This window comes from Petromyzon marinus, assembly GCF_048934315.1.
Source record: "Petromyzon marinus isolate PM22_M1 ecotype Great Lakes invasive population chromosome 85 unlocalized genomic scaffold, UKy_Petmar_22M1.pri1.0 chr85_unloc.4, whole genome shotgun sequence".
Classification (NCBI taxonomy): domain Eukaryota; kingdom Metazoa; phylum Chordata; class Hyperoartia; order Petromyzontiformes; family Petromyzontidae; genus Petromyzon; species Petromyzon marinus.
In genome coordinates, this window is record NW_027422649.1 from 74,816 (window position 1) to 102,315 (window position 27,500).

The window sequence follows — 27,500 nt, forward strand, 5'->3', positions numbered from 1 at the left end:
CTCACTCACTCCACTCACCTCACCACTCCACTCACCCACTCACTCACCACTCACTCACCATTCACTCACTCACCACTCACTCACTCACCACTCACTCACCACTCACTCACTCACCCACTCACTCACTCACTCACCCACTCACTCACCCACTCACTCACTCACTCACCCACTCACTCACTCACTCACCCCACTCACTCACTCACCCCACTCACTCACTCACTCACCACTCACTCACTCACTCACCCACCACTCACTCACTCACTCCACTCACCTCACTCACTCACCCACTCACTCACTCACTCACCACTCACTCACTCACTCACCCACTCACTCACTCACTCACCCACTCACTCACTCACTCACCCACTCACTCACCACTCACTCCCCCCACTCACTCACACCACTCACCACTCACTCACCACTCACTCACCCACTCACTCACCCACTCACCCACCACTCACTCACTCACCACTCACTCACCACTCACACACTCACCACTCACTCACCACTCACTCACCCACTCACCCACTCACCCACTCACTCACTCACTCACCCACTCACCACTCACTCACTCACCCACTCACTCACTCACCACTCACTCACTCACCACTCACTCACCCACACTCACTCACTCACTCACCACTCACTCACCCACTCACTCACTCACCCACTCACTCACCACTCACTCACTCACCACTCACCCACTCACTCACCACTCACTCACCACTCACTCACCACTCACTCACCACTCACTCACCCACTCACCCACCCACTCACTCACCACTCACTCACCACTCACTCACCACTCACTCACTCACCACTCACTCACCACTCACTCACCACTCACTCACCTCACTCACTCACCACTCACTCACTCACCACTCACCCACTCACCACTCACTCACCCACTCACCACTACTCACTCACCCACTCACTCACCACTCACTCACCACTCACTCACCACTCACTCACCCACTCACTCACCCACTCACTCACCACTCACTCACCCACTCACTCACCACTCACTCACCCACTCACTCACCACTCAACTACCACTCACCCACTCACTCACCACTCACTCACCACTCACTCACCACTCACTCACCCACTCACTCACACTCACCCACTCACTCACCACTCACTCACCCACTCACTCACCCACCCACCCACTCACCACTCACTCACCACTCACTCACCCACCCACTCACCACTCACTCACCACTCACTCACCACTCACTCACCACTCACTCCCACTCACTCACCACTCACTCACCCACTCACCCACTCACTCACTCACTCACCACTCACTCACCACTCACCCACTCACTCACCACTCACTCACCACTCACCCACTCACTCACCACTCACCCCACTCACCACTCACACCACTCACCACTCACTCACCCACTCACTCACCACTCACTCACCACTCACTCACCACTCACCCACTCACTCACCACTCACTCACTCACTCCACCCACTCACTCACTCACCACTCACCCACTCACTCACCACTCACTCACCACTCACCCACTCACTCACCACTCACTCACTCACCCATCACTCACCACTCCACTCACCACTCACCCACTCACTCCCCACTCACTCACTCACCCACTCACTCACTCACTCACCCACTCACTCACTCACCCACTCACTCACTCACTCACCCACCCACTCACTCACCACTTACCCACTCACTCACTCACTCACCACTCACTCACTCACTCACCACTCACTCACCACTCACTCACCACTCACTCACCACTCACTCACCACCCACTCACCACTCACTCACCCACTCACTCACCACTCACTCACCACTCACTCACTCACTCACCACTCACTCACTCACTCACCACTCACTCACCACTCACTCACCACTCACTCACCACTCACTCACTCACCACTCACTCACTCACCACTCACTCACTCACCACTCACTCACTCACTCACCCACTCACTCACTCACCCACTCACTCACTCACACTCACTCACTCACTCACCACTCACTCACCACTCACTCACCACTCACTCACTCACCACTCACTCACTCACCACTCACTCACTCACTCACCACTCACTCACCACTCACTCACCACTCACTCACTCACCACTCACCTGTTTGCGAAGGTCTGCTAGCTCATCCAATCTGCGTCTGTAAGACTCCACTGTCGCCTCCAGACGGGATACTCGGTCCACAGAGTGTCTACAGAGACACACAGAGACACACAGAGACACACAGAGACACAGAGACTCACACAGAGACTCACACAGAGACTCACACAGAGACACACACAGAGACACACACAGACACACAGAGACACACAGAGACACAGAGACTCACACAGAGACTCACACAGAGACACACACAGAGACTCACACAGAGACACACACAGAGACTCACACAGAGACACACACAGAGACTCACACAGAGACACACACAGAGACACACACAGAGACACACAGACACACACAGAGACACACACAGAGACACAGAGAGACACACAGAGACTCACAGAGAGACTCACACAGAGAGACACACAGATACACACACAGAGACTCACACAGAGACACACACAGAGACTCACACAGAGACACACACAGAGACACACACAGAGACACAGAGAGACACACAGAGACTCACACAGAGACACACAGAGACTCACACAGAGACTCACACAGAGACTCACACAGAGACACACAGAGACTCACACAGAGACACACACAGAGACTCACACACAGAGACACACAGAGACACACACAGAGACACACAGAGACACACACAGAGACACACACAGAGACACACACAGAGACACACACAGATACACACACAGAGACTCACACAGAGACTCACACACAGAGACACACACAGAGACACACAGAGACTCACACAGAGACACTCACAGAGACACACACAGAGACACACAGAGACACACACAGAGACACACAGAGACTCACACAGAGACACACACAGAGACACACACAGAGACACACACAGAGACACACACAGAGACACAGAGAGACACACAGAGACTCACACAGAGACTCACACAGAGACTCACAGAGACACACACAGAGACACACAGAGACACACACAGTGAGACACACACAGAGACACACACAGAGACTCACACACAGAGACACAGAGACTCACACAGAGACACACACAGAGACACACACAGAGACTCACACAGAGACACACACAGAGACACACAGAGACACACACAGAGACACACACAGAGACACACAGAGACACACAGAGACACACACAGACACACACAGAGACACACACAGAGACACACACAGAGACACACAGAGACACACACAGAGACTCACACAGAGACACACACAGAGACTCACACACAGAGACACACACAGAGACTCACACAGAGACACACACAGAGACACACAGAGACACAGAGACACACACAGAGACTCACACAGAGACACACACAGAGACACACAGAGACACACACAGAGACACAGAGACACACAGACACACAGAGACACACAGAGACTCACACAGAGACACACACAGAGACACACACAGAGACACACAGAGACACACAGAGAGACACACAGAGACTCACACACAGAGACACAGATAGACACACAGAGACACACACAGAGACTCACACAGAGACACACAGAGAGACTCACACACAGAGACACACAGAGACACACAGAGACACTCACAGAGACACACAGAGAGACACACACAGAGACTCACACAGAGACTCACACAGAGACTCACACACAGAGACACACACAGAGACACACACACAGAGACTCACACAGAGACACACACAGAGACACACAGAGACAAACACAAAGACTCACACAGAGACACACACAGAGACACACAGAGAGACACACAGAGACACACAGAGACACACACAGAGACACACACAGAGACACACACAGAGACACACACAGAGAGACACACAGAGACACACAGAGACACACACAGAGACACACACAGAGACTCACACAGAGACACACACAGAGACTCACACATAGACTCACACAGAGACACACACAGAGACACACAGAAACACACACAGAGACACTCACAGAGACACTCACAGAGACACACACAGAGACACACACAGAGACACACAGAGACATACACAGAGACACACAGAGACACACACAGAGACGCACACAGAGACACACACAGAGACTCACACACAGAGACACACACAGGGACACACACAGAGACTCACACAGAGACTCACACAGAGACACACACAGAGACACACAGAGACACACAGAGAGACTCACACAGAGACACACACAGAGACACACACAGAGACACACACAGAGACACACACACAGAGACACACACAGAGACACTCACAGAGACACACACAGAGACACACACAGAGACACACACAGAGACCCACACAGAGACTCACATAGAGACACACAGAGACACACACAGAGACACTCACAGAGACACACACAGAGACACACACAGAGACACACACACAGAGACACACACAGAGACTCACACAGAGACACACACAGAGACACACACAGAGACACACACAGAGACACACACAGAGACTCACAAAGACACACAGAGACACACAGAGACACACACACACAGACACACACACAGAGACACACACAGAGACACACAGAGACTCACACAGAGACACACAGAGACACACAGAGACACACACAGAGACTCACACACAGAGACACAGATAGACACACACAGAGACACACAGAGACTCACACAGAGACACACACAGAGACACACACAGAGAGACACACAGAGACACAGAGACACACACAGAGACACACACAGAGACTCACACAGAGACTCACACAGAGACACACACAGAGACTCACACATAGACTCACACAGAGACACACACAGAGACACACAGAAACACACACAGAGACACTCACAGAGACACTCACAGAGACACACACAGAGACACACAGAGAGACTCACACAGAGACACACACAGAGACACACACAGAGACACACACACAGAGACACACACAGAGACACTCACAGAGACACACACAGAGACACACACAGAGACACACACAGAGACCCACACAGAGACTCACATAGAGACACACAGAGACACACACAGAGACACTCACAGAGACACACACAGAGACACACACAGAGACACACACACAGAGACACACACAGAGACTCACACAGAGACACACAGAGACACACACAGAGACACACACAGAGACACACACAGAGACTCACAAAGACACACAGAGACACACAGAGACACACACACACAGACACACACACAGAGACACACACAGAGACACACAGAGACTCACACAGAGACACACAGAGACACACAGAGACACACACAGAGACTCACACACAGAGACACAGATAGACACACACAGAGACACACAGAGACTCACACAGAGACACACACAGAGACACACACAGAGACACACAGAGACTCACACAGAGACACACACAGACTCACACAGAGACACACACAGACACACACAGAGACACAGATAGACACACACAGAGACACACAGAGACTCACACAGAGACACACATAGACACACACAGAGACACACATAGACACTCACAGAGACACACACAGAGACACACACAGAGACACACAGAGACACACACAGACACACACAGAGACTCACACAGAGACACACACAGAGACACACATAGAGACACACATAGAGACACACATAGACACACACAGAGACACACACAGACAGAGACACACAGAGACACACAGAGACACACACAGAGACTCACACAGAGACACACAGAGACTCACACAGAGACACACACAGAGACACACACAGAGACACACACAGAGACACACACACACACACAGTGACACACACAGAGACACACACAGAGACACACAGAGACACACACAGAGACTCACACACAGAGACACACACAGAGACACACACAGAGACTCACACAGAGACACACAGAGACACAGAGACACACACAGAGACACACACAGAGACACACACAGAGACACACAGAGACACACAGAGACACACACACAGAGACACACACAGAGACTCGCACAGAGACACACAGAGACACACACAGAGACTCACACAGAGACACATACAGAGACTCACACAGAGACACACACAGAGACTCACACAGAGACACACACAGAGACACACACAGAGACACAAAAAGAGACACACACAGAGACACACAGAGACACACACAGAGACACACACACAGAGACACACACAGAGACACACACACAGAGACACTCACAGAGACACACACAGAGACACACAGAGACACACACAGAGACACACACAGAGACTCACACAGAGACACACACAGACACACACAGAGACACACATAGACACACACAGAGACACACATAGACACACACAGAGACACACATAGACACACACAGAGACACACACAGACACACACAGAGACACACAGAGAGACACACACAGAGACACACAGAGACTCACACAGAGACACACATAGACACACACAGAGACACACATAGACACACACAGAGACTCACACAGAGACACACACAGAGACACACATAGAGACACACATAGACACACACAGAGACACACACAGAGACACACAGAGACACACACAGAGACACACAGAGACACACAGAGACACACACAGATACACACACAGAGACACACAGAGACTCACACAGAGACACACACAGAGACACACATAGAGACACACATAGACACACACAGAGACACACACAGACACACACAGAGACACACACAGAGACACACAGAGACACACACAGAGACACACACAGACACACACAGAGATACACAGAGACACTCACAGAGACACACACAGAGACACACACACAGAGACACACACAGAGACACACAGAGACACACAGAGACTCACACAGAGACACACAGAGACTCACACAGAGACTCACAGAGACACACACAGAGACTCACAGAGACACACAGAGACACACAGAGACACACACAGATACACACACACAGACACACACAGAGACACACAGAGACTCACACAGAGACACACACAGAGACACACATAGAGACACACATAGACACACACAGAGACACACACAGACACACACACACATAGGGTGAGTGAGTGACTGAGTGAGCGAGTGAGCGAGTGACTAAGTGACTGAGTGGCTGAGCGTGCGAGTGAGTGACTGAGTGACTAAGCTAGCTGGTGAGCTGGTGAGCTGGTGAGCCGTTGAGCTGGTGAGCTGGTGAGCTGGTGAGTTGGTGAGCTGGTGAGCTGGTGAGCTAGTGAGCCGGTGAGCTGGTGAGCTGGTGAGCTGGTGAGCTGGTGAGCTGGTGAGCTGGTGAGCTGGTGAGCTAGTGAGCCGGTGAGCTGGTGAGCTGGTGAGCTGGTGAGCTGGTGAGCTGGTGAGCTGGTGAGTTGGTGAGCTGGTGAGCTGGTGAGCTGGTGAGCTAGTGAGCTGGTGAGCTGGCTGGTGAGCTGGTGAGTTGGTGAGCTGGTGAGCTGGTGAGCTGGTGAGCTGGCTGGTGAGCTGGTGACTGACTGAGCTGGTGAGCTGGTGAGTTGGTGAGCTGGTGAGTTGGTGAGCTGGTGAGTTGGTGAGCTGGTGAGTTGGTGAGCTGGTGAGCTGGTGAGCTGGTGAGCTGGTGAGCTGGTGAGCTGGTGAGTTGGTGAGCTGGTGAGCTGGTGAGCTGGTGAGCTGGTGAGTTGGTGAGCTGGTGAGCTGGTGAGCTAGTGAGCCGGTGAGCTGGTGAGCTGGTGAGCTGGTGAGCTGGTGAGCTGGTGAGTTGGTGAGCTGGTGAGCTGGTGAGCTAGTGAGCCGGTGAGCTGGTGAGCTGGTGAGCTGGTGAGCTGGTGAGCTGGTGAGTTGGTGAGCTGGTGAGCTGGTGAGCTGGTGAGCTAGTGAGCTGGTGAGCTGGCTGGTGAGCTGGTGAGTTGGTGAGCTGGTGAGCTGGTGAGCTGGTGAGCTGGCTGGTGAGCTGGTGACTGACTGAGCTGGTGAGCTGGTGAGTTGGTGAGCTGGTGAGTTGGTGAGCTGGTGAGTTGGTGAGCTGGTGAGTTGGTGAGCTGGTGAGCTGGTGAGCTGGTGAGCTGGTGAGTTGGTGAGCTGGTGAGTTGGTGAGCTGGTGAGTTGGTGAGCTGGTGAGCTGGTGAGTTGGTGAGCTGGTGAGCTGGTGAGCTGGTGAGTTGGTGAGCTGGTGAGCTGGTGAGTTGGTGAGCTGGTGAGCTGGTGAGTTGGTGAGCTGGTGAGCTGGTGAGTTGGTGAGTTGGTGAGTTGGTGAGCTGGCTGGTGAGCTGGTGAGCTGGTGAGTTGGTGAGCTGGTGAGCTGGTGAGCTGGTGAGCCGGTGAGCTGGTGAGCTGTCTGGTGAGCTGGTGAGCTGGTGAGCTGGTGAGCTGGTGAGCTGGTGAGCTGGTGAGTTGGTGAGCTGGTGAGTTGGTGAGCTGGTGAGTTCGTGAGTTGGTGAGCTGGTGAGCTGGTGAGTTGGTGAGCTGGTGAGCTGGTGAGCTGGTGAGTTGGTGAGCTGGTGAGCTGGTGAGTTGGTGAGCTGGTGAGTTGGTGAGCTGGTGAGCTGGTGAGCTGGTGAGTTGGTGAGTTGGTGAGCTGGTGAGTTGGTGAGTTGGTGAGCTGGTGAGCTGGTGAGTTGGTGAGTTGGTGAGCTGGTGAGCTGGTGAGTTGGTGAGCTGGTGAGCTGGTGAGTTGGTGAGCTGGTGAGCTGGTGAGCTGGTGAGCTGGTGAGTTGGTGAGCTGGTGAGCTGGCTGGTGAGCTGGCTGGTGAGTTGGTGAGCTGGTGAGCTGGTGAGTTGGTGAGCTGGTGAGCTGGTGAGCTGGTGAGCTGGTGAGTTGGTGAGCTGGTGAGCTGGTGAGCTGGTGAGCTGGTGAGTTGGTGAGTTGGTGAGTTGGTGAGCTGGTGAGTTGGTGAGTTGGTGAGCTGGTGAGTTGGTGAGCTGGTGAGTTGGTGAGTTGGTGAGTTGGTGAGCTGGTGAGCTGGTGAGCTGGTGAGCTGGTGAGCTGGTGAGCTGGTGAGCTGGTGAGCTGGTGAGTTGGTGAGCTGGTGAGCTGGTGAGCCGGTGAGCTGGTGAGCTGGTGAGCTGGTGAGTTGGTGAGCTGGTGAGCTGGTGAGCCGGTGAGCTGGTGAGCTGGTGAGCTAGTGAGCTGGTGAGCTGGTGAGCTGGTGAGCTGGTGAGCTAGTGCGCCGTTGAGCTGGTGAGCTGGTGAGCTGGTGAGCTGGTGAGTTGGTGAGCTGGTGAGCTGGTGAGCTGGTGAGCTGGTGAGCCGTTGAGCTGGTAAGCTGGTGAGCCGGTGAGCTAGTGAGCCGTTGAGCTGGTGAGCTGGCTGGTGAGTTGGTGAGTTGGTGAGCTGGCTGGTGAGTTGGTGAGCTGGTGAGTTGGTGAGCTGGTGAACTGGTGAGCTGGTGAGTTGGTGAGTTGGTGAGTTGGTGAGTTGGTGAGCTGGCTGGTGAGTTGGTGAGCTGGTGAGTTGGTGAGCTGGTGAGTTGGTGAGCTGGTGAGTTGGTGAGCTGGTGAGCTGGTGAGTTGGTGAGCTGGTGAACTGGTGAGCTGGTGAGTTGGTGAGTTGGTGAGTTGGTGAGCTGGCTGGTGAGCTGGTAAGTTGGTGAGTTGGTGAGCTGGTGAGCTGGTGAGCTGGCTGGTGAGCTGGTGAGTTGGTGAGCTGGTGAGTTGGTGAGTTGGTGAGCTGGTGAGCTGGTGAGTTGGTGAGCTGGCTGGTGAGCTGGTGAGTTGGTGAGCTGGTGAGCTGGTGAGTTGGTGAGCTGGTGAGCTGGTGAGCTGGTGAGTTGGTGAGTTGGTGAGCTGGTGAGCTGGTGAGCTGGTGAGCTGGCTGGTGAGCTGGTGAGTTGGTGAGCTGGCTGGTGAGTTGGTGAGCTGGTGAGCTGGTGAGCTGGTGAGTTGGTGAGTTGGTGAGCTGGTGAGTTGGTGAGTTGGTGAGTTGGTGAGCTGGTGAGTTGGTGAGCTGGTGAGTTGGCTGGTGAGCTGGCTGGTGAGTTGGTGAGCTGGCTGGTGAGTTGGTGAGCTGGTGAGTTGGTGAGCTGGTGAGTTGGTGAGCTGGTGAGTTGGTGAGCTGGTGAGCTGGTGAGCTGGTGAGTTGGTGAGCTGGCTGGTGAGCCGGTGAGCTGGTGAGTTGGTGAGTTGGTGAGCTGGTGAGTTGGTGAGCTGGCTGGTGAGCCAGTGAGCTGGTGAGCTGGTGAGTTGGTGAGCTGGTGAGTTGGTGAGCTGGCTGGTGAGCCGGTGAGCTGGTGAGTTGGTGAGCTGGTGAGCTGGTGAGCTGGTGAGTTGGTGAGTTGGTGAGCTGGTGAGCTGGTGAGTTGGTGAGTTGGTGAGCTGGTGAGCTGGTGAGCTGGTGAGTTGGTGAGCTGGTGAGCTGGTGAGTTGGTGAGCTGGTGAGTTGGTGAGCTGGTGAGTTGGTGAGCTGGTGAGCTGGCTGGTGAGCCGGTGAGCTGGTGAGTTGGTGAGTTGGTGAGCTGGTGAGCTGGTGAGCTGGTGAGCTGGTGAGCTGGTGAGTTGGTGAGCTGGTGAGCTGGTGAGCTGGTGAGTTGGTGAGTTGGTGAGCTGGTGAGCTGGTGAGCTGGTGAGCTGGTGAGCTAGTGAGCCGTTGAGCTGGTGAGCTGGTGAGCTGGTGAGTTGGTGAGCTGGTGAGCTGGTGAGCTGGTGAGCTGGTGAGTTGGTGAGCTGGTGAGCTGGTGAGCTGGTGAGCTGGTGAGTTGGTGAGCTGGCTGGTGAGCTGGTGAGCTGGTGAGCCGGTGAGCTGGTGAGCTGGTGAGCTGGTGAGTTGGTGAGCTGGTGAGTTGGTGAGCTGGTGAGTTGGTGAGCTGGTGAGCTGGTGAGCTGGTGAGTTGGTGAGCTGGTGAGTTGGTGAGTTGGTGAGCTGGTGAGCTGGTGAGCCGGTGAGCTGGTGAGCTGGTGAGCTGGTGAGCTGGTGAGCTGGTGAGCTGGTGAGCTGGTGAGCTGGCTGGTGAGCTGGTGAGCTGGTGAGTTGGTGAGCTGGTGAGCTGGTGAGCTGGTGAGCTGGTGAGCTGGTGAGCTGGTGAGCTGGTGAGCTGGTGAGTTGGTGAGCTGGCTGGTGAGCTGGTGAGCTGGTGAGTTGGTGAGTTGGTGAGCTGGTGAGCTGGTGAGCTGGCTGGTGAGCTGGCGAGTTGGTGAGTTGGTGAGCTGGTGAGCTGGTGAGCTAGTGAGCTGGTGAGCTGGTGAGCTGGTTGGTGAGCTGGTGAGCTAGTGAGCTGGTGAGCTGGTGAGCTGGTTGGTGAGCTGGTGAGCTGGTGAGCTGGTGAGCTGGTTGGTGAGCTGGTGAGCTGGTGAGCTGGTTGGTGAGCTGGTGAGCTGGTTGGTGAGCTGGTTGGTGAGCTGGTGAGTTGGTGAGCTGGTGAGTTGGTGAGCTGGTGAGCTGGTGAGTTGGTGAGCTGGTGAGCTGGTGAGCTGGTGAGTTGGTGAGCTGGTGAGCTGGTGAGCTGGTGAGTTGGTGAGCTGGTGAGCTGGTGAGCTGGTGAGCTGGTGAGCTGGTGAGCTGGTTGGTGAGCTGGTGAGCTGGTGAGCTGGTGAGCTGGTGAGCTGGTGAGCTGGTGAGCTGGTTGGTGAGCTGGTGAGCTGGTGAGCTGGTGAGCTGGTGAGCTGGTGAGTTGGTGAGCTGGTGAGCTGGTGAGCCGGTGAGCTGGTGAGCTGGTGAGCTGGTGAGCTGGTGAGCTGGTGAGTTGGTGAGCTGGTGAGCTGGTGAGCTGGTGAGCTGGTGAGTTGGTGAGCTGGCTGGTGAGTTGGTGAGCTGGTGAGCTGGTGAGCTGGTGAGTTGGTGAGTTGGTGAGCTGGTGAGTTGGTGAGCTGGTGAGCTGGCTGGTGAGCTGGTGAGTTGGTGAGCTGGTGAGCTGGTGAGTTGGTGAGTTGGTGAGCTGGTGAGCTGGTGAGCTGGTGAGTTGGTGAGCTGGTGAGCTGGTGAGCTGACTGGTGAGCTGGTGAGCCGGTGAGCTGGTGAGCTAGTGAGCTGGTGAGTTGGTGAGCTGGTGAGCTGGTGAGCTGGTGAGCTGGTGAGCTGGTGAGCTGTCTGGTGAGCTGGTGAGCTGGTGAGCTGGTGAGCTAGTGAGCTGGTGAGCTGGTGAGCTGGCTGGTGAGCTGGTGAGTTGGTGAGCTGGTGAGCTGGTGAGCTGGTGAGCTGGTAAGCTGGTGAGCTGGCTGGTGAGTTGGTGAGTTGGTGAGCTGGTGAGTTGGTGAGCTGGCTGGTGAGTTGGTGAGCTGGTGAGCTGGTGAGCTGGTGAGCTGGTGAGCTGGTGAGCTGGTGAGCTGGTGAGTTGGTGAGTTGGTGCGTTGGTGAGCTGGTGAGCTGGTGAGTTGGTGAGCTGGCTGGTGAGTTGGTGAGCTGGTGAGCTGGTGAGTTGGTGAGTTGGTGAGCTGGTGAGCTGGTGAGTTGGTGAGCTGGTGAGTTGGTGAGTTGGTGAGCTGGTGAGTTGGTGAGCTGGCTGGTGAGCTGGTGAGTTGGTGAGTTGGTGAGCTGGTGAGTTGGTGAGCTGGCTGGTGAGCTGGTGAGCTGGTGAGTTGGTGAGCTGGTGAGTTGGTGAGCTGGTGAGCTAGTGAGCTGGTGAGCTGGCTGGTGAGTTGGTGAGTTGGTGAGCTGGTGAGTTGGTGAGCTGGTGAGCTGGCTGGTGAGTTGGTGAGCTGGTGAGCTGGTGAGCTGGTGAGCTGGTGAGCTGGTGAGTTGGTGAGCTGGTGAGTTGGTGAGCTGTCTGGTGAGCTGGTGAGCTGGTGAGTTGGTGAGCTGGTGAGTTGGTGAGCTGGTGAGCTGGTGAGCTGGTGAGCTGGCTGGTGAGTTGGTGAGTTGGTGAGCTGGTGAGCTGGTGAGCTGTCTGGTGAGTTGGTGAGTTGGTGAGCTGGTGAGCTGGTGAGTTGGCTGGTGAGCTGGTGAGTTGGTGAGGTGGTGAGCTGGTGAGTTGGTGAGTTGGTGAGCTGGTGAGCTGGTGAGGTGGTGAGTTGGTGAGTTGGTGAGCTGGTGAGCTGGTGAGCTGGTGAGTTGGTGAGCTGGTGAGTTGGTGAGCTGGTGAGCTGGTGAGTTGGTGAGCTGTCTGGTGAGCTGGTGAGTTGGTGAGCTGGTGAGCTGGTGAGCTGGTGAGTTGGTGAGCTGGTGAGCTGGTGAGCTGGTGAGCTGGTGAGTTGGTGAGCTGGTGAGTTGGTGAGCTGGTGATCTGGTGAGCTGGCTGGTGAGTTGGTGAGCTGGTGAGTTGGTGAGCTGGTGAGCTGGTGAGTTGGTGAGCTGGTGAGTTGGTGAGCTGGTGAGCTGGTGAGCTGGCTGGTGAGTTGGTGAGCTGGTGAGTTGGTGAGTTGGTGAGCTGGTGAGCCGGTGAGCCGGTGAGCTGGTGAGCTGGTGAGCTGGTGAGTTGGTGAGTTGGTGAGCTGGTGAGCTGGTGAGCTGGCTGGTGAGCTGGTGAGCTGGTGAGCCGGTGAGTTGGTGAGCTGGTGAGCTGGTGAGCTGGTGAGTTGGTGAGTTGGTGAGTTGGTGAGCTGGTGAGTTGGTGAGTTGGTGAGTTGGTGAGCTGGTGAGTTGGTGAGTTGGTGAGCTGGTGAGTTGGTGAGCTGGTGAGTTGGTGAGCTGGTGAGTTGGTGAGCTGGTGAGCTGGTGAGTTGGTGAGCTGGTGAGCTGGTGAGCTGGTGAGCTGGTGAGTTGGTGAGCTGAGCTGGTGAGCTGGTGAGTTGGTGAGCTGGTGAGCTGGTGAGCTGGTGAGCCGGTGAGCTGGTGAGCTGGTGAGCTGGTGACTGACTGAGCTGGTGAGCTGGTGAGCTGGTGAGCTGGTGAGCTGGTGAGCTGGTGAGCTGGTGAGCCGGTGAGCCGGTGAGCTGTCTGGTGAGCTGGTGAGCTGGTGAGTTGGTGAGCTGGTGAGCTGGTGAGCTGGTGAGCTGTCTGGTGAGCTGGTGAGCTGGTGAGTTGGTGAGCTGGTGAGCTGGTGAGCTGGTGAGCTGGTGAGCTGGTGAGTTGGTGAGCTGTCTGGTGAGCTGGTGAGCTGGTGAGCTGGTGAGCTGGTGAGCTGTCTGGTGATCTGGTGAGTTGGTGAGCTGGTGAGCTGGTGAGTTGGTGAGCTGGTGAGTTGGTGAGTTGGTGAGCTGGTGAGTTGGTGATCTGGTGAGCTGGTGAGTTGGTGAGCTGGTGAGTTGGTGAGTTGGTGAGCTGGTGAGTTGGTGAGCTGGCTGGTGAGCTGGTGAGCTGGTGAGCTGGTGAGCTGGTGATCTGGTGATCTGGTGAGTTGGTGAGCTGGTGAGCTGGTGAGCTGGTGATCTGGTGAGTTGGTGAGCTGGCTGGTGAGTTGGTGAGTTGGTGAGCTGGTGAGTTGGTGAGTTGGTGAGCTGGTGAGCTGGTGAGTTGGTGAGTTGGTGAGCTGGTGAGCTGGTGAGTTGGTGAGTTGGTGAGCTGGCTGGTGAGCTGGTGAGTTGGTGAGCTGGTGAGTTGGTGAGTTGGTGAGCTGGCTGGTGAGCTGGTGAGTTGGTGAGCTGGTGAGTTGGTGAGCTGGTGAGCTGTCTGGTGAGCTGGTGAGCTGGTGAGCTGGTGAGCTGGTGAGTTGGTGAGCTGGCTGGTGAGCTGTCCCCGCCTCACCGCAGGACGTCCACCTCGTCCTGCAGGCCCTGAGCCGACTGGGCCATGGCTGAGAGCTCCTCCTGCCTGGCCGCCATCACAAGCAGCTGCTGCTGCTGCTGTTCACAGCGCAGGCGAAGGTCGTCCTTGAGGGCCTCCAGCCTGAGAGACGTGGGAGAGAGGCACACCAGGAGGGTGGTGGCATTGACACCGTGGCATTGACGATGTGGCATTGCCAGATCTGGCAATGTCACTCTGACATTGCCAGATCTGGCAATGACATTGTCACCGTGGCATTGCCAACTCTGACATTGTCAATCTGACATTGCCAACTCTGACATTGACACTCTGGCATTGACACTCTGACATTGTCACTGTGACATTGCCAACTCTGACATTGACGCTGTGACATTGCCAGAGTTGGCAATGTCACCGTGACATTGCCAACTCTGACATTGTCAATCTGACATTGCCAACTCTGACATTGACGCTCTGGCATTGACACTCTGACATTGTCACCGTGGCATTGACGCTCTGACATTGACACTCTGACATTGACACTCTGGCATTGACACTCTGACATTGTCACCGTGGCATTGCCAACTCTGGCATTGACACTCTGGCATTGACACTCTGGCATTGATGCTCTGACATTGTCACCGTGGCATTGCCAACTCTGGCATTGACACTCTGGCATTGATGCTCTGACATTGACGCTGTGACATTGCCACATCTGGCAATGTCACCGTGGCATTGCCAGATGTGGCAATGTCACAGCGCGAGAATCAGCTGCTGCTGCTGCTGGTCACAGCGCAGGCGAAGATCGTCCTTGTGGGCCTCCAGCCTGAGAGACGTGACATTGACACTCTGACATTGACACCGTGACATTGACACTCTGGCATTGACGCTGTGACATTGTCACTGTGACATTGACACTGTGACATTGACACTCTGACATTGACACCGTGACATTGACACTCTGGCATTGACGCTGTGACATTGTCACTGTGACATTGACACTGTGACATTGACACTCTGACATTGACACCGTGACATTGACACTCTGGCATTGACGCTGTGACATTGTCACTGTGACATTGACACTCTGCCATTGACGCTGTGACATTGACGCTGTGACATTGACGCTGTGACATTGACGCCGTGACATTGACGCTCTGACATTGACACTCTGACATTGACACTCTGACATTGACACTGTGGCATTGACACTCTGACATTGCCAACTCTGGCATTGACACTCTGGCATTGACACTGTGACATTGACACTGTGGCATTGACGCCGTGGCATTGACACTGTGACATTGACGCCGTGGCATTGACACTGTGACATTGACGCTGTGACATTGACACCGTGACATTGACGCCGTGGCATTGACGCTCTGGCATTGACGCCGTGACATTGACGATGTGGCATTGTCACTGTGGCATTGTCACTCTGACATTGACGCCGTGGCATTGACGCTCTGGCATTGACGCTGTGGCATTGTCACCGTGACATTGACACTGTGGCATTGCCAGATGTGGCAATGTCACTGTGGCATTGTCACTCTGACATTGACGCCGTGACATTGACGCTGTGGCATTGACGCCGTGACATTGCCAGATCTGGCAATGTCACCGTGGCATTGCCAACTCTGACATTGTCAATCTGACATTGCCAACTCTGACATTGTCAATCTGACATTGCCAACTCTGACATTGTCAATCTGACATTGCCAACTCTGACATTGCCAACTCTGACATTGTCAATCTGACATTGCCAACTCTGACATTGTCACCGTGGCATTGCCAACTCTGGCATTGACACTCTGGCATTGACACTGTGACATTGACACTCTGGCATTGACACTGTGACATTGACGCTGTGACATTGCCACATCTGGCAATGTCACCGTGGCATTGCCAGATCTGGCAATGCCACATCGCGAGAATCAGCTGCTGCTGCTGCTGTTCACAGCGCAGGCGAAGGTCGTCCTTGAGGGCCTCCAGCCTGAGAGACGTGGGAGAGAGGCACACCAGGAGGGTGGTGGCATTGACGCCGTGACATTGCCAGATGTGGCAATGTCACCGTGGCGTTGACATTGTGACATTGACACTCTGGCATTGACGCTGTGGCATTGCCACATCTGGCAATGTCACCGTGGCATTGCTAGATCTGGCAATGCCACGGTGACATTGCCAGATCTAGCAGATCTAGCAATGACATTGTCACTGTGACATTGCCAACTCTGACATTGCCAACTCTGACATTGTCAATCTGACATTGCCAACTCTGACATTGACACTCTGGCATTGACACTCTGACATTGACACTGTGACATTGCCAACTCTGGCATTGACACTGTGACATTGACGCTCTGACATTGACACTCTGGCATTGACACTCTGGCATTGACACTGTGACATTGACGCTCTGACATTGACACTCTGGCATTGACACTCTGGCATTGACACTCTGACATTGACACTGTGACATTGACGCTGTGACATTGCCAGATCTGGCAATGCCACATCGCGAGAATCAGCTGCTGCTGCTGCTGTTCACAGCGCAGGCGAAGGTCGTCCTTGTGGGCCTCCAGCCTGACGTCGTGGGAGAGAGGCACACCAGGAGGGTGGTGGCATTGACGCCGTGGCATTGACACTCTGGCATTGACGCCGTGGCATTGACACTCTGGCATTGACGCCGTGACATTGACACAGTGACATTGACGCTGTGACATTGACGATGTGGCATTGCCAGATCTGGCAATGTCACTCTGACTTTGCCAAATCTGACATTGACGCCGTGGCATTGACGCCGTGACATTGACGCTGTGACATTGACGATGTGGCATTGCCAGATGTGGCAATGTCACCGTGGCGTTGCCAGATCTGACATTGACACTGTGACATTGTCACTCTGACATTGACGCCGTGGCATTGCCAGATCTGGCAATGTCACCGTGGCATTGCCAGATCTGGCAATGTCACTCTGACTTTGCCAAATCTGACATTGTCACCGTGGCATTGCCAAATCTGGCATTGACACTCTGGCATTGACGCTCTGACATTGACACTCTGGCATTGAGGCTGTGACATTGACACTCTGGCATTGAGGCTGTGGCATTGCCAGATCTGGCAATGTCACCGTGGCGTTGCCAGATCTAGCAGATCTACCAATGGCATTGTCACTGTGACATTGCCAACTCTGGCATTGACACTCTGACATTGACGCTCTGACATTGACACTGTGATATTGACGCTGTGACATTGATGCTGTGACATTGCCAGATCTGGCAATGTCACCGTGGCATTGCCAGATCTGGCAATGTCACCGTGGCGTTGCCAGATCTAGCAGATCTAGCAATGACATTGTCACTGTGACATTGCCAACTCTGGCATTGACACTCTGACATTGACACTCTAGCATTGACGCTGTGACATTGACGCTGTGACATTGACGCTGTGACATTGCCAGATCTGGCAATGTCACCGTGGCATTGCCAGATCTGGCAATGTCACCGTGGCGTTGCCAGATCTAGCAATGACATTGTCACTGTGACATTGCCAACTCTGGCATTGACACTCTGGCATTGACACTCTGGCATTGACACTCTGGCATTGACGCTGTGACATTGCCACATCTGGCAATGTCACGGTGGCATTGCCAGATCTAGCAATGACATTGTCACTGTGACATTGCCAACTCTGGCATTGACACTCTGACATTGACGCTCTGACATTGACACTGTGACATTGACGCTGTGACATTGACGCTGTGGCATTGCCAGATCTGGCAATGTCACCGTGGCATTGCCAGATCTGGCAATGTCACCGTGGCATTGCCAGATCTAGCAGATCTAGCAATGACATTGTCACTGTGACATTGCCAACTCTGGCATTGACGCTCTGACATTGACGCTCTGACATTGACACTGTGACATTGACGCTGTGACATTGCCAGATCTGGCAATGTCACCGTGGCGTTGCCAGATCTAGCAGATCTAGCAATGACATTGTCACTGTGACATTGCCAACTCTGGCATTGACGCTCTGACATTGACGCTCTAGCATTGACGCTGTGACATTGACGCTGTGACATTGACGCTGTGACATTGCCAGATCTGGCAATGTCACCGTGGCATTGCCAGATCTGGCAATGTCACCGTGGCGTTGCCAGATCTAGCAATGACATTGTCACTGTGACATTGCCAACTCTGGCATTGACACTCTGGCATTGACACTCTGGCATTGACACTCTGGCATTGACGCTGTGACATTGCCACATCTGGCAATGTCACGGTGGCATTGCCAGATCTAGCAATGACATTGTCACTGTGACATTGCCAACTCTGGCATTGACACTCTGACATTGACGCTCTGACATTGACACTGTGACATTGACGCTGTGACATTGACGCTGTGGCATTGCCAGATCTGGCAATGTCACCGTGGCATTGCCAGATCTGGCAATGTCACCGTGGCATTGCCAGATCTAGCAGATCTAGCAATGACATTGTCACTGTGACATTGCCAACTCTGGCATTGACGCTCTGACATTGACGCTCTGACATTGACACTGTGACATTGACGCTGTGACATTGCCAGATCTGGCAATGTCACCGTGGCGTTGCCAGATCTAGCAGATCTAGCAATGACATTGTCACTGTGACATTGCCAACTCTGGCATTGACGCTGTGACATTGACGCTGTGACATTGACGCTGTGACATTGACGCTGTGACATTGCCAGATTTGGCAATGTTACTGCGGCATTGCCCAACCTAGCCAAGCCACCTGCAGTTTGACCACTATCACTACCCCCACCACCACCATCACCACCGCCACCTTCACCACTATCACCATCACCACCACCACCACCTTCACCACTATCACTACCCCCACCACCACCACCCCCACCACCACTACCACCACAACCACCACCACCACCACCACCCCCACCATCACCTTCACCACCACCACCACTACCACCATCACCACCACCATCACCACCACCACTATCACTACCCCCACCACAACCACCACTACCACCACCACCACCACCACAACCACCACCACCACCATCACCACCACCACCCCAACCACCACCACCACCACCACCCTCCACTATCCACCTGAAGTTCTCCTCCTGCAAGATCTCCAGCTGACTCTGCAGATGCTGATGCCTCTTGCCAAACGCCGTGCCGCTTGTTCCAGAGTTGGCAGCTGCTAGACCACCACCACCACCACCACCACCGCCACCACCACCACCACCACCACCACCGCCACCACCACCACCGTCACCGCCACCGGCAATGCCGGAGGGGATACTGGAGGGGCAGCCGGAGCCGTCCAATGCGTGGAGACGGTCCGAAATGGAAGTCACCTCCAGCACCAGGACAGCCTTCTCCTCCTGAAGGATGGCCACCTGGTGGGTGGGTGGGTGGGTGAGTGAGTGGGTGGGTGGGTGAGTGGGTGAGTGGGTGAGTGGGTGAGTGGGTGAGAGGGTGAGTGAGTGAGTGAGTGGGTGGGTGAGTGGGTGGGTGAGTGAGTGGGTGAGTGAGTGGGTGGGTGAGTGGGTGGGTGGGTGAGTGGGTGGGTGGGTGAGTGGGTGGGTGGGTGAGTGAGTGAGTGAGTGGGTGGGTGAGTGAGTGGGTGGGTGAGTGGGTGAGTGAGTGAGTGGGTGGGTGAGTGGGTGAGTGGGTGAGTGAGTGAGTGGGTGGGTGAGTGGGTGGGTGGGTGAGTGAGTGCGTGGGTGGGTGAGTGAGTGGGTGGGTGGGTGGGTGAGTGGGTGGGTGAGTGAGTGGGTGAGTGGGTGGGTGAGTGGGTGGGTGAGTGGGTGGGTGAGTGGGTGAGTGGGGGGGTGGGTGGGTGGGGGGGTGAGTGAGTGAGTGGGTGGGTGGGTGGGTGGGTGAGTGGGTGGGTGGGTGAGTGGGTGGGTGAGTGAGTGGGTGGGTGGGTGGGTGAGTGAGTGAGTGGGTGGGTGGGTGGGTGAGTGGGTGGGTGGGTGGGTGAGTGGGTGGGTGGGTGGGTGGGTGAGTGGGTGGGTGGGTGGGTGGGTGAGTGAGTGGGTGGGTGGGTGAGTGAGTGGGTGAGTGAGTGGGTGAGTGGGTGGGTGGGTGGGTGAGTGAGTGGGGGGGGTGGATGAGTGGGTGGGTGAGTGAGTGAGTGAGTGGATGAGTGAGTGGTGAGTGGGTGAGTGAGTGGGTGGGTGGGTGGGTGAGTGAGTGGGTGAGTGAGTGGGTGGGTGGGTGGGTGAGTGGGTGGGTGGGTGAGTGAGTGGGTGGGTGGGTGGGTGGGTGAGTGGGTGGGTGGGTGGGTGAGTGGGTGAGAGGGTGAGTGAGTGGGTGGGTGGGTGGGTGAGTGAGTGGATGAGTGGGTGGGTGAGTGAGTGAGTGAGTGGGTGAGTGAGTGGGTGAGTGGGTGAGTGGGTGAGTGGTGAGTGAGTGGGTGAGTGAGTGGGTGAGTGAGTGAGTGGGTGGGTGGGTGAGTGGGTGAGTGAGTGGGTGAGTGAGTGGGTGAGTGAGTGGGTGGGTGGGTGGGTGGAGGAGGGTGCATACCTTGTTAAAGCCATCAACATCATCACAACCATCACCACAACCACCACAACCACCACCACAACCACCACCACAACCACCACCACAACCACCACCACCACAACCACCACCACCACAACCACAACCACCACAACCAGCCACTGCCACCCTCCACTCCCAGTTGATGGTGGCTTGCAAGCATCCCCACCGGTAGCCCTGGGGCTTACAGCTTCCCACACCTCACCGCCACGCTCCCACGCCCCCTTCATTCTTTCGTTCACAAAAAAAAGAGCCAAACTCCCCGTTGTTTGGCAGTCTGCTGCCCCGAGTGGAGGACTGTCATACCCCTCGTGGTGGCAGGAGCCAGAACCACCGCTCCACCGCACACCTCCTGAATGCCGCATAGATCCAGGCGGTACCGGTCCAGCTCCCGACAGAGGAGTGGGCAGCCTCTCCGCTACACAAACACCAGAGCCACCGGTCCACCGGACTTCCTAAAACACCGCGGAGATCCAGGCGGTACCGGTCCAGCTCCTGACAAGACTAGCGGCAGCCTCTCCACTAAACAAACACCAGAACCACCGGTCCACCGGACCCCCTAAAACACCGCGGAGATCCAGGCGGTACCGCTCCAGCTCCGGACGAGACCAGCGGCAGCCTCTCCACTAAACAAACACCAGAGCCAGAACCGGTACACTGCACGCCTCCTGAAACACCGCGGAGATCCAGGCGGTACCGCTCCAGCTCCTGACAGAGGAGTGGGCAGCCTCTCCGCTACACAAACACCAGAGCCACCGGTCCACCAAACCCCCTAAAACACCGCGGAGATCCAGGCGGTACCGGTCCAGCTCCCGACAGAGGAGTGGGCAGCCTTCTCCACTAAACAAACACCAGAGCCACCGGTCCACCGGACTTCCTAAAACACCGCGGAGATCCAGGCGGTACCGGTCCAGCTCCTGACAAGACCAGCGGCAGCCTCTCCACTAAACAAACACCAGAGCCACCGGTCCACCGGACTTCCTAAAACACCGCGGAGATCCAGGCGGTACCGCTCCAGCTCCGGACGAGACCAAGCGGCAGCCTCTCCACTAAACAAACACCAGAACCACCGGTCCACCAGGACCCCCCCTGAAACACCGCGGAGATCCAGGCGGTACCGGTCCAGCTCCTGACGAGACTAGCGGCAGCCTTCTCCACTAAACAAACACCAGAACCACCGGTCCACCAAACCCCCTGAAACACCGCGGAGATCCAGGCGGTACCGCTCCAGCTCCTGACAAGACTAGCGGCAGCCTCTCCACTAAACAAACACCAGAACCACCGGTCCACCGGACTTCCTAAAACACCGCGGAGATCCAGGCGGTACCGGTCCAGCTCCTGACAAGACTAGCAGCAGCCTTCTCCACTAAACAAACACCAGAACCACCGGTCCACCAAACCCCCTGAAACACCGCGGAGATCCAGGCGGTACCGCTCCAGCTCCGGACGAGACCAAGCGGCAGCCTCTCCTCCTCCTCCTCCTCCGCCGGCGAAGCTTTCCGAACATTCCTCAAAGCGGGGTCGCCGGTTAATGGAGGAGCTTCGAGGGTGGTCCCGGGGGCGAGGCGAGGGGGTGGCGTGGACGAGAGAATCATCCGGTCTACCGGCTCACTCCAGATGGGGTTTGGCAAGGGGACATCGCTGATGGCCATAAGTCCCACCGAGGGGATTGCTGTAACGGTGGTTTTGTGGGTTCATTGGTTAACCGCCGCCCGCTATCGCCATCGTCGCCATCGTCGCCATCGCCATCGCCATCGTCGCTGTTTGCCAGCGCTGTTAACACCGTCACCACCGCCATCGTGGCTATCGCCATCATCGCTGTCGCCATCGTCGCTATCACCATCATCGCTATCACCATCATCGCTATCGCCATCATCGCTATCACCATCATCGCTACCACCATCATCACTATCACCATCACTATCACCATCATCACTATCACCATCGCTGTCACCACTGCTATCAACAGCACTGTGACCACCACCGTCACCACCACTATCACTATCATCACTATCACCATCACTATCACCACCACTATCACCACCGCTATCACTATCACCACTATCACTACCACTATCACCATCACCGTCACCACCACTATCACCACCACTATCACCACCACTATCACCACCGCTATCACTATCACCACTATCACCACCACTATCACCATCACTATCACCACCACTATCACCACCACTATCACCACCATTATCACCACCACTATCACCACCACTATCACCATCATAACTATCATCATCACTATCACCATCACTATCACCACCACTATCACCATCACTATCACCACCACTATCACCACCACTATCACCACCACTATCACCATCATAACTATCATCATCACTATCACCATCACTATCACCACCACTATCACCACCACTATCGCCACCACTATCACCACCACTATCACCATCATAACTATCATCATCACTATCACCATCACTATCACCACCACTATCACCATCACTATCACCACCACTATCACCACCACTATCACCACCACTATCGCCACCACTATCACCACCACTATCACCACCGCTATCACTATCATCACTATCACCACCACTATCATCATCACCATCACTATCACCACCACTATCACCACCACTATCACCACCACTATCACCACCACTATCATCATCACTATCACCACTATCACCACCACTATCACCACCACTATCACCACCACTATCACCATCACCATCACTATCACCACGACTATCACCATCACTATCATCATCACTATCACCGCCACTATCACCACTATCACCACCACTATCACCACCACTATCACCACCACTATCACCATCTCTATCACCATCTCTATCACCACCACTATCACAATCGCCATCACCATCACTATCACCGCCACTATCACCACCACTATCACCACCACCATCATCACCACCATCATCACCACCATCACTGTCGCCACCATCACCACCACCGTCACCACCATCACCAACAACACCATCACCACCATCACCATCACCACCACCTGCACCACCATCACCACCATCACCACCATCACCACCATCACCACCACCATCACCACCATCACCACCATCACCACCACCATCACCACCATCACCACCACCATCACCAACAACACCATCACCACCATCACGACCACCATCACCACCACCACCATCACTGTCACCACCACCACCACCACCGTTACCACCACCACCATCACCACCATCATCACCAACAGCACTATCACAATGCCTGTTAAGTTATTGTGTGGTTAGTGTGTGGTTAGTCAGTAGCTAGCGTGTGCTTAGCATGTGCTTAGCATGTTGTTAGTGAGTGGCCAGCGTGTGGTTAGCGTGTGCTTAGCATGTGGTTAGTGAGTGGCTAGCGTGTGCTGATGATGATGATACTACTGATACTACTACTGATGATGATACTACTACTGGTGATGATGATGATGATACTACTGATGATGATGATACTAATACTGATGATGATACTACTACTGATGATGAAACTACTGATGATGATACTACTACTACTGATAATGATGATACTACTGATGATTATGATACTACTACTGATGATGATACTACTACTGATGATGATACTACTACTGATGATGATGATACTACTGATGATGATACTACTACTACTGATGATGATACTACTACTGATGATGATACTACTACTGATGATGATGATACTACTGATGATGATACTACTACTGATGATGATGATGATGATACTACTGATGATGATACTACTACTGATGATGATACTACTACTACTGATGATGATACTACTGATGATGATACTACTACTGATAATGATGATACTACTACTGATGATGATACTACTACTGATGATGATACTACTACTGATGATGATGATGATACTACTGATGATGATGATACTACTACTGATGATGATGATACTACTACTGATGATGATACTACTACTGATGATGATACTACTACTGATGATGATGATACTACTGATGATGATACTACTACTGATGATGATGATGATACTACTGATGATGATACTACTACTGATGATGATACTACTACTACTGATGATGAAACTACTGATGATGATACTACTACTACTGATAATGATGATACTACTGATGATTATGATACTACTACTGATGATGATACTACTACTGATGATGATACTACTACTGATGATGATGATACTACTGATGATGATACTACTACTACTGATGATGATACTACTACTGATGATGATACTACTACTGATGATGATGATACTACTGATGATGATACTACTACTGATGATGATGATGATGATACTACTGATGATGATACTACTACTGATGATGATACTACTACTACTGATGATGATACTACTGATGATGATACTACTACTGATGATGATGATACTACTGATGATGATACTACTACTGATGATGATACTACTACTGATGATGATACTACTGATGATGATACTACTACTGATGATGATGATGATACTACTACTGATGATGATACTACTACTGATGATGATACTACTACTGATGATGATGATACTACTGATGATGATACTACTACTGATGATGATACTACTACTGATGATGATACTACTGATGATGATGATACTACTACTGATGATGATGATACTACTGATGATGATACTACTACTGATGATGATACTACTACTGATGATGATACTACTACTGATGATGATGATACTACTGATGATGATGATACTACTACTGATGATGATACTACTACTGATGATGATGATACTACTACTGATGATGATACTACTGATGATGATGATACTACTACTGATGATGATGATGATACTACTGATGATGATGATACTACTACTGATGATGATACTACTACTGATGATGATACTACTGATGATGATACTACTACTGATGATGATGATGATGATACTACTGATGATGATGATACTACTGATGATGATGATACTACTGATGATGATGATGATACTACTACTGATGATGATGATGATACTACTACTGATGATGATGATACTATTACTGATGATGATACTACTACTGATGATACTACTACTGATGATGATGATGATACTACTGCTGATGATGATACTACTACTGATGATGATACTACTACTACTGATGATGATGATACTACTACTGATGATGATGATACTACTGATGATGATACCACTACTGATGATGATGATACTACTACTGATGATGATGATACTACTACTGATACTACTACTACTGATACTACTGATACTACTACTATGATGATACTGCTACTGATACTACTACTGATGATACTACTACTGATACTACTAATAATACTACTACTGATGATGATACTACTACTGATACTACTACTTATACTACTACTGATAATACTGATGATGATACTACTACGGATACTACTACTGATACTACTACTGATGATGATACTACTACTGATACTACTAATAATACTACTACTGATGATGATACTACTACTGATACTACTACTGATGATGATACTACTACTGATACTACTACTGATACTACTACTGATAATAATACTGATACCACTACTGATGATGATACTACTACTGATACTACTACTGATGATGATACTACTACTAATACTACTACTGATACTACTACTGATGATACTACTACTAATACTACTACTGATACTACTACTACTGATACTACTGATGATGATACTACTACTGATACTACTGCTGATACTACTGATGATGATACTACTACTGATACTACTGCTGATACTACTACTTATGATGATACTACTACTGATACTACTACTGATACTACTACTGATGATACTACTACTGATACTACTACTGATACTACTACTGATGATGATACTACTACTGATACTAGTACTGATACTACTACTGATGATACTACTACTGATACTACTACTAATACTACTACTGATACTACTACTGATGATGATGATACTACTACTAATACTACTACTGATACTACTACTGATGATGATGATACTACTAATACTACTACTGATGATGATACTACTACTGATACTACTACTGATGATGATACTACTACTAATACTACTACTGATACTACTACTGATACTACTGATGATGATACTACTACTGATACTACTACTGATACTACCACTGATACTACTGATGGTGATGCTACTACTGATACTACTACTGATGATGATGATACTACTACTGATACTACTACTGATGATGATGATACTACTACTACTGATACTACTACTGATACTACTACTGATGATCATACTACTACTGATACTACTACTGATACTACTACTGATGATGATACTACTACTGATACTACTACTGATGATCGTTCCTGTTGGGGTTAAAGTTCCAAGCCTGGGGTCAC

The 27,500-nt window shown here is 52.7% G+C and overlaps 1 protein-coding gene across 1 annotated transcript in view; it reads right to left on the minus strand.

Annotated features, from left to right (window-relative positions):
• Nucleotides 1-2,077: 2,077 nt before the first annotated feature.
• The window catches only part of LOC142908547 (protein Hook homolog 1-like), a 56,842-nt gene continuing 31,419 nt past the window's right edge, over nucleotides 2,078-27,500 (minus strand). The window contains exons 6-8 of the mRNA XM_076059305.1: nucleotides 19,691-19,983; nucleotides 14,578-14,718; nucleotides 2,078-2,209 (exon numbers count right to left, since the gene is read on the minus strand). Coding sequence (XP_075915420.1) covers nucleotides 2,107-2,209; nucleotides 14,578-14,718; nucleotides 19,691-19,983 — 537 coding nt within the window. The 3' untranslated portion in view covers nucleotides 2,078-2,106. The remainder of the gene's footprint in view (nucleotides 2,210-14,577; nucleotides 14,719-19,690; nucleotides 19,984-27,500) is intronic.